General features: G+C 39.6%; 2 protein-coding genes across 6 annotated transcripts; one reads left to right on the top strand and one right to left on the bottom strand.

The window, feature by feature from the left end:
• The first annotated feature begins 5,091 nt into the window (after nucleotides 1–5,091).
• LOC108070307 (uncharacterized protein F58A4.6) lies at nucleotides 5,092–6,836 on the top strand. Its single transcript, XM_017160728.3, has 3 exons — nucleotides 5,092–5,331; nucleotides 5,390–5,776; nucleotides 6,411–6,836. The coding sequence occupies exons 2-3, from the start codon at nucleotides 5,390–5,392 to the stop codon at nucleotides 6,678–6,680; spliced, it is 657 nt and encodes a 218-aa protein (XP_017016217.1). The 5' UTR covers nucleotides 5,092–5,331; the 3' UTR covers nucleotides 6,681–6,836.
• Nucleotides 6,837–6,913: 77 nt separating this feature from the next.
• Nucleotides 6,914–11,774, bottom strand: LOC108070306 (bleomycin hydrolase). 5 transcript variants are annotated; one of them, XM_070219106.1, is made up of 5 exons: nucleotides 11,547–11,774; nucleotides 8,887–9,743; nucleotides 8,344–8,819; nucleotides 7,494–7,614; nucleotides 6,914–7,433 (listed from the first exon to the last, which is right to left on the bottom strand). In XM_070219106.1, the coding sequence occupies exons 1-5, from the start codon at nucleotides 11,548–11,550 to the stop codon at nucleotides 7,218–7,220; spliced, it is 1,674 nt and encodes a 557-aa protein (XP_070075207.1). In that variant the 5' UTR covers nucleotides 11,551–11,774; the 3' UTR covers nucleotides 6,914–7,217. The 5 variants fall into 5 exon arrangements, with proteins under 5 accessions (XP_070075207.1, XP_017016215.2, XP_070075206.1 ...); XM_017160726.3 differs by having other exon boundaries at nucleotides 8,887–9,542; nucleotides 11,547–11,772; XM_070219105.1 differs by lacking the exon at nucleotides 11,547–11,774 and adding an exon at nucleotides 10,780–10,921.
• Nucleotides 11,775–13,770: the final 1,996 nt, after the last annotated feature.

Here is a 13,770-nt window from a genome sequence, read left to right as displayed (position 1 = left end):
TCCGCAGCCCATGGAATATCGATTTCGGGGCAGCAGCCATGTATTCGTTTAAACATAGAAATTAAAAATTTGTTGTCATTTTTTTGCCAAAAATGATGAATACAATTTTTAACAAAAAGACTAAAATCGGTGAGGAAAGTGAGATTGTTACCTGTATAAAACTAATGACAGTAAAATAAAACCCTTTAAAAAAAAACAATTTTTACGAAAACACCAAATCCACATTTTCCAACCAAAAAAATAGTATTTTTATCGAAACAACGGAAATAATGATCCGAAAATGGATTGTTAACCTAGTTAAGCTCGTAGTTAAATTCCCAATCGAAAGGCATTGAAACCTGAAACATTTAATTTGTAGCCATTTTTAAAAAAATCCAAAAATTTGCCGAAGATATTGTAAAAAAAAACACTAAGAAAAATTTATATTCTGTCCAAAACTCCAAAATCCTGGCTTTCCAACGAAAAAAATTCGTATTTTTGCGGAACAAAGAAAATAATACCTCGCTGATCTCGTAGTCGAATTCCCATTCGATTTATTGGCAGGCCATCGATCGATTCAGAACGGATTTAAATGCCAAATGGAGGCTTTGAGGTGGCCATAGGCTGTCATGTGCTATAATTTAGGGGGGTAGATAAAATCGAAGCAAGTAATTAGGCCTTTCGATTCCTCATTATTCATTTACTCGAATATATCTGGATTTTTATTAGCTTTTTAGAATTCTGCTTAGCAACTGGTTGCATTTGGTTTAATACCTTTTCAATTGCTAGTATATATATACCAAGAGCTATCAACAAGTTTTTCCTGGGAGTGCGAATTCCATTCCACACTAAATGCACCCATACCATACCTTCCGCCCCTATATATAAGTAGTGGCATATCGTAACCGTATCCCCCGATCCCCACCCCCAATCCCAATCCGTCGGCGACACATCTGTTTGTTCTTGGGCGTTGTTTTTGTGAACAATTTTATGCAAGTGATGAGAAATTTATGTTCTACTTGGTCGCTGCTCTACGGCGAATTGCATGCCAATTTGTTCTTATTTATGGGTCCTCCCATAGGAGCCGTGCCAGAAGATATGGAATTATATATGGCGTTATTAAATTTTAGACATACGCTCGCAGCTCTTTGAAGCTGCGTCCCGTCCCTTTTCGGAATTTCCTGGTCTCTAATATATATATTTGTGTTATTTTCTTGGAGGGGCTGGCCAAAGTTCAATATGCCATACGATTAATCTAAAAACCTCCCATCGTGTCACCGTTTCCGTGTGACTAATGAATGTCGCCTTTGATGGCTTGTCACAGTTTTTTTTCGAGTATTATGTTCGGGCGTGTGAAATTGAGTTTTGAGTTCGCTGTGCAGGTTAAACGTCAGGCGAGTGACGTTACTAATGATAAGAGGGCCATGTGTCGCATGCCCCGCTGATCGTTCCGTTCGATTACTACCTATATGAGTAGATACAGTACTATATATAATTCTTGGTTGGCGATGGAAGGAAATATGATTGATTTTGGTGCTTTAAATGCTTGGATAGCCCAAGATAATACATCATATTTTATTTCCGTTTATTTTTCAAAAAATATAGGATCAGGACTATGAACATTGTATAAAAAGTCTTTATGATAAAAGCAATATATTTATAACTGGTAATTGTTATTTAGAGTTGCTTAAAATTTTATACTAATAGTATCTATGTAAAAACCAAATTGGATGTATTATTTATTCATTTGGTTAAAGTATCTATTAATTAAAAAAAACTGTTTTTAAAAAATCATTGTGCACTTTTTTTATATTTCGACACTATCAATGTTACTCTACATTTTTGAAAACTAAATTATCCTTTATTATAGGTAAATATAACAAGCGGAATAGACTTTTTTCCGTTAAATGATTGCCTTGAATTCAAATGATTCATTCTAAGACAACAAAAGTCAAGTGCGTGTTTCAAAAAATGTTATACTAATAGCATCTATGTAAAAACCAAATTGGATATATTATTTATTCATTTGGTTAAAGTATCTATTCATTAAAAAAAACTGTTTTAAAAAAAAAACTTTTTTATTTTTTCGACACTATCTATGTTACTCAACATTTTTGAAAACTAAATTATCCTTTATGATAGGTAAATATAACAAGCGGAATAGACTTTTTTCCGATAAATGATTCACTTGCATTCAAATGATTCATTTTAAGACAACGAAAGTCAAGTGCGTGTTTCAGAAGAAAGTGAGTAAGAAATCAGCTAAGGACTGACTAATATGGACAATCGGTGGAATGTTGGGGTGCCAAATACCAAAAGGTGACATGCTCATGTAAAACCCCCTAAAGGCCGATCCATTGAATTCTGCTGCAAAATCAAGTGGATTTGTTCATAGTATTTTTCACTATCGCTTCGACACTTTTTGTGGCCTGATAAGTGGTATATGACGTACAATATCACCGATCCGGCTTATATACAGTGCCTATCATTATGTGGTGATAATGGCTAATGGATGGGGTGGCTCGAAAAAATTAGGGTGGGGTGTGCGGGACAGTGGCCACTTGAAATGGCATGAAATATGGTCGGCGGGGATCGGTTTGCTGCCACTGTAAAGTGAATATTGTGAATATTTATTGTCGCCCGGCGCTGTGGTGGGTCCACTCTAAGCACACACACACATCTGCGTCGTTTGTTGTAGGTGTGTAGGCTGTCGCCTGTCGTTTCAATCACTCGCTTGGTGTCGAATTGCTCACATTTTTCCACAGCACTCTAAAAAAATACCGATTAAATTTGTTAAAAATATAAAAAAGAATTGTACTTAAAATAATTAAACCAGAAAATATTGGAAACAACCCAAAAAAAATATTTTTTTTTAAATTCTTTGACTTTTTGTTTTATTATTGAAAGCATTTTTTAATTTAAAATAAAATTTTGTAATTCTTTCCTGGAAAATAAGAAAACAATTTAAAAATAAAATTCAACTGTAAATTTTCTGTATGTACTAGCAAGAATTAATGCGATTTTTCTCAGTGCACAGTGCCAGCAAACTGAAACTGTTTTTCCTATCGGCTGAGCGTGTTTGTTGTCGTTTCGGAATTTTCGGCACAAGTTCGGGGCGCATCCGTTGCTAATCGCTTTGAAAGTGAAACCGTGTTTATGTTGTTCCCTTCGATTTTCCGCTCAACGAATTTTCCCCTCAGATTTCCTCCTTTTCCCGGTTGTTGTTATTGTTGTTGCTGACACTTGAGGCTTTGTTTATGTTTTATAAGGATAGGATATCATTGGGGAATATTGGCCTTATGAGGGCTTAAAAAAATATATAAAGCAATTTAGTTACTCAAAAAAATTCAAATTTAAATTGAGAAGATCCTTTTACTATTTTCTAAGGTATCTAAGAATCAGATATTCGAAAGAATGTAAAAAAGGATATAAAAAATTCGACTATGTAACTAGGTTTATTTCTTTAATTTTTTAACCACTTCAAGTGGAAAAAGGAGATCAAGGATGAAGGCGGGAGAATGCGGATGAGGGTTGTCCCTTTTTGTGGGGACGCATGCGCGACTGTCGAGTGCAATTTTGACATATTGCTGACACGCCCACAAACAAATCTCTCTGTGGATCTGTCAGTTCCCCATGAGTATACTCCCCTGTCTCCACAGAAACTCTTTTTTCTCATCTGGCGCACGTGCTCGAAAGTGCAGCCAACAATGTTGCTGCCGTTTTACGAAGCGTGAAAATTATGAAATAAAAGTTGCATAAAAATACAAAAAATAATGATGAATTTAAGTATCGAACATTTGAATATCCTGACAGCTTTCGTATAAGAAGTAGGCTTTAAAAATCGCAAATAATAGTTTATATTTAAATAATATATAACAAATCTTTAAATTACTTTTATAACTGAATTTTTAGTTCGGGAGAGTTTAGAAAAAATATTAAACAATTTCAAAAGATTTTTGGGTAAACAAAACATTTTTAATAACATTAATCAACCTGACGAATGATAATACCGTCTCTATAAGGCGTAACAAATTCCAAATAATTTGTAACCAAATTTTGTATGGTGCAAAATGATATTTTGATGGCATGTTGGGACCGACCAATTAATATTACTCGATGCGTTTAAAGAATTGTGGGGATTTATGCTAAGGGCTCCTTCGATTCGGCGGAAATTGAGCGCATAATTCAGAAAAATGTCGTGCCATAAAAATCGTGCGTTGAAAGAGGAAGAAGAAGAGGATATGGTCGAAGGAGCCGAAGGAGAGGATATAGTCAGTCGGGCGCACTTACCGAAATTAATGCCATCGATGACAACATAGCCAGCAACAATAAAAGGCAAACGCCAAAAATAGCCACGAAAGCGAAGGGAAAATGGGAAATGGAAATGGAAAAGGGAAAATCATGAATGGGCAGGGGAGGGTGAGGGGGGAAAAGTGTGGGGACAATGTTGCCGCTAGCTGCACAATTATTGCCAACTGCTAACAGATTTGTTGGCAGTGAGAGATCGAGGGGCGAAACATTTGTTTGATAATGATAATGGCCATGTTGAAGGCCCACAAAAGATGCAGTTGCACTTCAGAGCGAAATTGAGTCATTTCCACGCGGAATTATTGACACATGGAGTAGCGAGCTGCTGCGGCTGAAATGGTACAATTTCCGAAATTAAACAGCGATTGCCAGAGCCATTTCAATTTGAAATGTGCGCCACGATGTGTGGATTGTAACAGTCGATTTGTGTGGAACGTATGTGAAATTATGGAAATTTTAAGCGAAATGATTTTGTATTACATATAAATAATTGTTTTGCAAGCTAAATAAAACTTAAAAGAAAATAAAAGATTATTTTTTAGCGAATTTAAAAAATAAAAAATAAAAAAAAAAATAATTTGTTGATATCACTTGTAACCTTACAATAGAACAAAATTTATTTTGACCAAAAATCCATGTTGCATTGTTTAAAAGTCTTAAAATGAAGCATACCAATACTGAAATAATTGTTTAAAATATTCAAATTCGATAGTTTTTGGCGCCCACAAGCATGCAGACGACCAGTGTTGCCACCTGCAACCGATCGTAGTATTTTTTGGCGCTCTGGCCATGGGCACACTTTTGTTAAGAAATTTACAATTTTTTTTAGCAACTCAGCAAACAACTCCAGATAAATTAAAAGCCCAAAACATTGATCTACATGTCCTCCGCCCAACGATGAGGACACCGAATTGAGCCCACAGAGCACTGAAGACCGGGGCGGTGAACTCCATTCGAAACGAAAAGCTTCCCAAAATACGTTAACCAAGGAACCTGTGGAATCTACCTAATTGTTTTGCCTTATTTACATTTTTTTGCGGCCCGGTAAAAGGTTACACAATTCAAGTGGCTGTGCCATGCTAATCGCCCTCTTCCTCCCCAGATGTCGGACTCCCTGGTCATTTGCGTCTGCGACTACTGGCAGCGGTGCCATTTCCACAATCGTCCAAATCGCGAGGCCGGCGACTCGTGTCCTCCGGCATCGAAATCCCTGAGGAGGCTGTGCATCCAGGTGGATGCCATCAATGGCAACTACTACCTGCGCGAGTTCCTCGAGCAGAAGCAGCTGGCCGAGAGCCTGAGGAGGCAGCACGGCGTCCAGTTGGTTTGGCTGTCCCTGGAGCCGCCCGAGAAGGACACCGTCGACTATCGCTTTGCGGATATCCTGGCCCATACGCTGTGGGAGCACATCGAGGTGGAGCACCTCATGTCCTGGCTCTCCACCCTGGGCGGTGGATTCTCCGCCCTCGGCGAGCAGTTCGAGCGATGTGTAGGTCTTCCTAGTATTTGATCTATATGATTTTATCGCGAACTAGTTGTTCCAAGAACTACCCTTCAATGAAAGGGACTTTTCTAGATTTATCTAACCACATTTATAACGTACAAAGATCCCAGCTTGTCGGAAAATAATAACTAGAATTATTATTAATAATTTTTAAGACGTTTCCAGACTTAAGATATATAATATCTACGATGTATTATATGGTAGGTCATAGTTTTTCATAGTTTATATACCCTCATTTATAACGTCCACTTTCTTGGGAGACACCTAAGATCCCAGTTTGTTCGAAAAACATAACTAGAATAATTTGTAAGTCTTTTTCCAGACTTAAGATATATAATATCTAAGATGTATTATAGTACTTCATACTTTCCCTGCATGATTGGAAGATTATAAATATCTAATGATCAGAACAGTAGCATAAAATGCAGTTAAAGATCTAGATTAAAGTACATTTTAGGGTTTAATTTTAAAAACATTTAGGTAAATGCTAATTTTTGTTTAATTAAATTATAGTAGTATAGGACAGCAGTTATAGGAACTCCCAAATAACACTTAAAAGTATTCCGAAACGTAATCCACCTTCTCAAAGACACCTCTCTAATATCCAATCCACTTTCAGGCGGAGACGGCCGGCAAGATCTCGCTGCAGCAGCTGAAGATCGGACTGCGACTCGGAGATCCCTTCCTGCAGGCGCGCTGCAAGCTGTACTTCAGCATCTCGCTCATTCAGCGCGGCCAGCTGCGCACGGCAAAGCATCTGATCCGAGAGCAGTACGCCTTCGCGAGCCGCAACGCCGAGAAGGATGTGCGCCTGGTGCGGATGTGCCTGGGCATTTGGCAGCGACTTAGCTACGAGTACGAGCAGCGGCGGATGCGGAAAAGGCACTAGGACCAAGACCCGAGTACGCCGATCAAATCATGTATATATGGGGAAGATGGAGGAGAGCGGCCCGGTGTTCCTTTTGATTATACGCCAGTTGTAGGTAATGCAAATTGTTTTCAATATATTTATTTAATATGTAATTGTATATACGTAAAAAATGCATTTACATTATTCATTTATTTCTCGTTCGTATTGTATATATTTTCCACTGACCGCTGCAAAATCAAAGATAAACGTAATTCGGGGTGAAACTGAGAAATTTTCTTTATACTTAGGCGCTAAACAAAAAATTTTGTTGTACACAATTGACAAGGATATTATTAAGGGGAGACACGGACTGATCGATATATTGCAAGTGCATACACCTAGAGGATCGGAAGGTCTGGGCGGTGGAGCTGGTGGTAAAAAGTGGCCAGAGAAAAATATTGTACACAAAAACTGAAAGCGGGTAACTCTCGAACACTTGGATGCCGCTGCTCGAAGATTGCTGCTCGTAAAGCTTTGTATATATCGTATTTAAATATATATTTGGAGGCGCCCGACCTACTGCGCCAGCGTGCCCATGGGATCCCAGGCGGGCAGGACGATCGGATCCATGTCGAACACGCGCAGCACGTCCTCGGGCACGTACTTCTTGTCCACCACCACCTCGAAGCCGAACTCCCTGAACCAGTCGGCGTTCATCACCAGGTAGCCCTTCTCGCCGCGATCCTCGCCCCACGAGTTCTCCACTCGCAGCTTCTGGGCAACGCCGCCCTTCTGCAAATCAAAAGGAAGTGTTACTAGTGTTATTTTCTCCAGTTTATGCAAAGTACTCACGTCCACGGAGACGGCGGTGAAGACCATGGCATGGGTCATGGCCGATTCGCCATAGATTAGACGGTCCGCCTTGGAGAATGTCGTCTGAATGTCGATGTCGAAGACCAGCTTGAAATCGTGGCTGCAAGAGGGGAAGAAATCAAGTTCAGACATTGATAAAGCTATGGCTTTTTACGGGCTAACTAAACTTCTTAAGGGAGGGTAGGGTCTTTGGCACCAAAAAATCGACTAACTTTGCGATTTTTTCTATAATGGATGGATTTAATTCAAACCCTTTGTATATTATTAAGTGTCATTTAAATGACATCCACTAATTTTTATAGCCGATACTATCGGCTAATATATCGGTGGCAAAGCGATTGCTGAAACACTATTAAAAAAGGCGTTTTGCGGTGTTCACTGTACCTCCGCTAAAAATAATCGGATTTCCATTTTGTTTTTACATTTCGATTAGGAATTTAAAAAAACCCGTCCCCTGGGAAGCCCTTTTTTAATTTTTTATTTTTCAGAATTTTTTGTTGATATTTCAAAGTCAAAAATGTGTTTTTCAGCTAAAAAATTTGAGTTTCGACTTAAAAAAATATATTTAAAGTTAAAAAATAAAAATAAAAGGCTTCTATGCGACAAATTTAAAAACGATCGGTTGAGCCGTTTAGAAATGCCGACGAACACGGACTTTCAAAATGTGGTTTCGAGAAAAACGCACTTAAAGATGCACTTACGTTCCTAAAGTTTTAGAGGTTAGGGTACTAATTTTAGCTTAACTTCTAAAGTTTTTGTCCGATTGACTTGAAACTTTTTTTGTATAATCTTAAGATGTTAATCTACAAGAAATGATTAAAACACTCACACGTCCACATCCTCGATGCCCTGCTTGGAGGCAAACCGCTTGCTGACCTCGCAGCCGAACCAAACGGCCTCGCCGGCCTTCAGCGACTTGGTGACCACGGCCAGGAGCAGCTCCACGGACTGGTTGTTGTACAGGACGGGTCGGCCGCCAACCACATTGCCCAGGCAGTCGACAGTGTAGGCCTGGTCATAGCTGCTCGTCGGCCGGGGATCGGTGACCAGGCACACCTTGTCCTCCACGTTGAAATGCGGCTTCACGTAGCGCTCGTAGAACTCCAGCGAGCTGACCGGTCCGATGGACTGGTAGTTCTTGCTCTTGTCGTAGTACTCCCAGGTGAAGGTCTCGGCGGGAATGCCCAGGCAGATGCCCACCACCTTGTAGATCTCGGCCATCTGCTCCTGGATCTTGCAGGCGATCTCCTCCTCCGAGGGGTTCTGGTCCAGCAGCACGCGCAGGTGGCGGGCGTACTCACGGAGCTAAAAAGGAGATGCAAAATTTGTGAGCAAAGAGCTCAAACGAAAAAGGATAAACTACTATAATCACCTTGCTCTTCAGTATGGCGTTCATTCGTATGCTGGACTCGCAGCTAAAGCTCTCGGGGAAGCATTTCTTTGGCATGAGGCCGTGTTTGGTTATCAGGTTGACCAGCATGTCCCACTGGCCGCCGTCGGAGGTGGGATCGAGGAGCAGGAAGGACACCAGACGACCGTCGACCTTCTCGCCCCGCTGCGCCGTCTTCACGATGTTGTTGAGAAAGTAGTTGCACCGCTCGATCTTGTCCCAGTAGAAGAGGAAGGCCTGCGAGAACTCGAACTCGTCCAGATTGTAGTTCTTCATGAAGGGCAGGCGGATGCAGTTGAGGGCCGCAAACAGCCAGCAGCGGCCGGAGCTCCTCTGGTTGGTCACCGGCTTGCCCTCGGTCTCCACCTTGTAGTTGAACACATGGTTGGTCGTCTCCAGCGCCTTCCGCGAGAGGCACACGTCGAAGGGATCGACGCGGGAGCAGACGTTCTGCGCCAGCAGATTCTTCGGTTCGCTGTAGAAGTTCTTGCGCCACTCGCCGAGCAACTGGTCGGTGATCGCACTGGGCGACGACTCCCCGAGGCTGTGCGTCGAGTTCTTTCCGCTATTGGCGCTATTGTTGTTCCCGGAGCCACCGCCTCCACCGCCACCGCCGCCAGATCCGCTGTTGTTGTCAGCTGCAAGTAAATGGGAGTGGCAACGTTCGCCGGATATTGAGTGAGTTGCTCGAACGGATTCGGTCGAATAGCATATCGCCGGCTGCTGCTGCTGCCACATCTTGATTAAATTCGGATTCGGACTTGCACTAGGATCTTGACTCACTCTTGACGGGGTCTTGATCTTGATCTGCTTCACCACCGCCCGCCTCACCGCCCAAACTGGAGGATCGGGTTACCCAGAAAAGAAACCAAAAACGAGAATTTTGAGGTGACGGTGCAGGAGGTAGTAAAAGGAGTGAGTTTGGTGGCAATAGCCGAGGAGGAACAGGGAACAAGTAACGAGTAAATTTGGATAAAAATCTCTACAATTGGATGATTTATTATACGAACCTAGAAAATGTGTAAGTGTAGCTACTTTGGTTAAATGACAATGGGGGGAAAGCCACCTGGATTTGAGAATACCAAGATCAAAGAGAAGAACCTCTTTTATTCTATAAAAAATTAATCTTGAACATAAAAGAAAAACACTCAAATGTTAAACGACAAATGCAGCTGAGCTGTTTGAAATTAATTGGCAATTAAATTGCACAAGAATGTCGCATTTTGCAACTAGACAGACACCCAAAATGCGTGCAATGGGATACAAAAATTCAAAATCTACAACAACTGAGATATAAGTTAAGGAAATTCCTTATAAATAGACTTGATCCCTTTTGAATGCTATTTCTTTGACCGCAACTGTGCGTCTGTTATAAAAAACGATCGCTGAAAAGAAGATTGGATGTGATAACAACGTTCTAAGATAATGCCTCCAAACTTTCCAGAACGTTCTAAAAAATTTACTTTAGCTATGCGTACCAAAATTATAATTATATTCATAAATTAATCATACCAATTTTTTGTCATATTTTCATTTTAAATATTAATTTGTTTCAAAGCTAAAAACTAATTTATTTCAAGATTGTATTTAAAAAAAAATTAATGAGATAAAAATTCTATATTACGCATCTGCAAGATTCAACATTTGGGAACATTATTTCAAGTGAATACATCATTTCAAATATCTCTAAAAACCAGAAAAATTATAGTAAGCTACAAGATGTAATGTAAATAATTAACATATTCACAATCCAGAAAGTTTCAATTGTACAAAATCTATCTACAAGATCTATAATAAACCATGTTTCCGTTCCGTTTTGTGACGCAATCTGGAGGAAATTTGGCAAGGATGGGCATTATTTGCGTTATTTCCTACTTGGCCAACTTCCAGGGTTTCCCAGTTTCCCATCCGACAGTGGGCGTGGCCGGGCGCACAAAGGCAGCAATGCAAAAAGATTGAAAAAGCGAGAGAAACAAAAAGAACAGCTGCTGTTCGGGGCCATTAACATTGGCATTACCATTATGCACTTTGGATCTCTCATCTCTTTCGCTCTTTTCGCCATTTACTGCGCTTTGTGTTTATTATTTATCTATGTATATGTGCGCCTGAGTGTGGGTGATGCTGATAAGCGAAGCTAACGGGTTAAAAGCCGTTAAGAAATACCTATTAAAACCGTTATGTGCGAAAGAGAGGACGATGCAATTAAGCCAGAACCAGTTTAACGGGACTCGCACACACACACACACGCACGCGTGAGTAGCGGGTGGGGAGTGAAAGAACGAAGGAAAAGGGAACAAAAGGAGAGAGGGGCAAGTGCCGTTTTAAAAACTTTCGCGGAAAGCCGGCACAAAAACAATCTAAACAAACCAAAAAAAAAACAACACAAAACACGTTTGACCAGTTCGGCAAACAAAAAAAACAAAAATTTCGGGTGAAATTTTACTTTCGTCTGGTCTTAATTTGTTTTTGTTGCTGGGGCGTCAGCAAAACTTCCATCTTTCTCTCTCTCGCACACACACCCGCACATCACAACAACAACAACAAAAGAATGACGCCCGGATATTCGTTTCGTTTAAAAACTGATAACTTGCTGTTAAACTGGCTGGATTTCTTAGGACTCATCCCTTTGTTTATTAACTTACACATTGTTAACGTTTTTTTCCTTTTTTTATGTGGCTTTTCACTTGTTTTGATTTTCGTCTGCTACTGCGAATTTTGTTTGGCCTAAATTGTGGGTTTCCTTAATTTTCCGGCTGTGTTTGCAATGCTGGCAACTGCGGGCAACTGCAATTACTATGCGCAATTTGGCCCGCTATTATTTTGTTAATAATTGGGAAAAAAAAAGGAAAAATCTTCGGAACAGTGTGACCGCGGAATTAACTTATACCATTTTTTTCTTTCTCAAATATACCGAAAATATTCCAAGCATTCCAAGGTGAAAAATAACGTAAGTTCTATCGATAGTTTTAGTGCACTTTGCACTCGCTATGTATGGTTGGTGTCTCGACTAAACGCAGTGTCTCCGCTACGTCAGTAGGGTGTACCCGGTAACGATGGTGGGTGACTCGGATATTTTTGGCGCAATTTCTTAAACATTATTCCAATTATTTGAAAGGTAATATCGTTTTCTCGACGAGATTAAATGTGAAATAAACATATTTTTATAAAAATAATATAATCCATCATTTACTGTAAAAAAAATTATTACAAAAAGCAATTAAAATAAAATGTCTTATGATGTTAAATTTTATACTTGTTATAATTATTTCGCAGTTTCTACAATCTGATCATAATTTTAGGTCAGTAAAAGCAGCCAATATGCTAACTCGACCATTTGCATCGCGTTTCGTTTACTTATTTTGGTATTTGCAGACGTGATGACGGTGCTATTGAATGCCGGCGTATTTGAAATATTCAACCGGTTTTTGCTCTCTCAACGTTAAAGGTTGATTGCACCACAAACAGTAAATAAAAGCCACACCTGAGCACGGTGGGTTACAAAATGAGTGTTGTTCATCAGAAAGGAAACGATTGAAGGGTATTGAGCATATAAATTTTACACTAATGTTGCAGGCAAGACATTTCAGAATACAATTACCAAGTACTTGATTGCATTATTTGGTTTTTATCAGGGACCGTAAATAATAATTATCGATGTATTTTTCAAGCAAAAGCCGTGGAGAAGCCGTATAAACAAACGAATTATACCAATCGATTACTATTTGTATGCTCTATCCATATCCGCAATGATTTTTTACTTCTTGATTTTTATAAATTTTACTCCATTTTAATAATTATTTGTTGAGTTTTTTTCAATCGCTCAAAGAATAATTATTATTATTTTGAGCGAAAAAATATCGATCAAAAAATAATGATTCTTTTTGAGCTCAAAGTGCAATATCTTTTTTTCAGAGGTTTCTTTGAAAAAATTTTGCGCAGCAAACCCAAAAAAAATATTTTTAGATTTGAAAAAAAAAGTTTAAAAAATAATTTTATACATAAATTTTATTTATACATTTTTTTAAACATTTTTTTTTCCACTGTACCCTGCCCACGAATTTGCCTGTGCGGCCCACTGTGGCCCTGTGGATCATTTGCATACAAAGGGGGAAGAGCTGACAAACTGCTGGAGGCGACGATAGAAGATTGTGGTTCCAGTCCCACGACGACAAAGGTTTCTGGCACTCGGAGGAATCCGAAACCGATTCCGAGTCTTAAGTGGGTCACCACAATGCCACTCCGCAGGAACAAGAGTCCCGCCCATGGGACAATCAAGAGACATTCGCTATTAGCTGTTTCTTTGTTTGTTTAGTTTCATTGATATTTGCCAAAAAGCTTTATTGTACGGTATGTAAATATAAATAGTTTAGTGGTTGTTTGCTCAATGGCAATTTCTTGTATACTATTGCGGGCGTATTGTGTACTGTGAATATATCGGGGTCTGTATATCTATTCTATATAGCTGCACATTCATGCCAAGTTTCAGTTTCGGTTTCATTTAATTGCCATTTCAGACAATTTTGTTCCGCATGTTTATCTATAAAATGTTCCCGCTCTGCGCCATAAATTAATAGCGAGCAGAAGAACACGCACACGCCTCCAAAAGCGAATTATTATTGATATATTCCTTATGAATGCCATACATTATATGATAATTATCGTTAAAATACTCATGCTCTCCCGCGGGAAATCGTTCGAAATTCGCTTTTTGGGGGCGAGGAGCAGCTGACTAAGTGGGCTTTGCTTTGCAGACTTGTTCGATCGTTTTTTAGTTTCAGTTTTAGTTTACAGGTAAGGTTAACAACAGTTTCGGGTTTCGTAGGGTCTAAAACTTAGGGCTATTCGTTGTCTGGTTACAGGGATTCG

The sequence above is a fragment of the Drosophila takahashii genome, chromosome X (assembly GCF_030179915.1).
Source record: "Drosophila takahashii strain IR98-3 E-12201 chromosome X, DtakHiC1v2, whole genome shotgun sequence".
Lineage (NCBI taxonomy): Eukaryota > Metazoa > Arthropoda > Insecta > Diptera > Drosophilidae > Drosophila > Drosophila takahashii.
This window is presented reverse-complemented; position numbering and strand designations above follow the sequence as displayed.

Excerpts from the sequence above, each read along its gene's own strand:
- LOC108070307 (XM_017160728.3), top strand. The coding sequence starts at position 5,390 with ATGTCGGACTCCCTGGTCATTTGCGTCTGCGACTACTGGCAGCGGTGC. Across the intron at positions 5,777-6,410 it reads GCGAGCAGTTCGAGCGATGT|GCGGAGACGGCCGGCAAGAT; the intron begins GTAGGTCTTCCT and ends ATCCACTTTCAG.
- LOC108070306 (XM_070219105.1), bottom strand. The coding sequence starts at position 10,918 with ATGCCAATGTTAATGGCCCCGAACAGCAGCTGTTCTTTTTGTTTCTCT. Across the intron at positions 7,615-8,343 it reads GGCATCGAGGATGTGGACGT|CCACGATTTCAAGCTGGTCT; the intron begins GTGAGTGTTTTA and ends CCCCTCTTGCAG. Across the intron at positions 7,434-7,493 it reads TCACCGCCGTCTCCGTGGAC|AAGGGCGGCGTTGCCCAGAA; the intron begins GTGAGTACTTTG and ends TTTGATTTGCAG.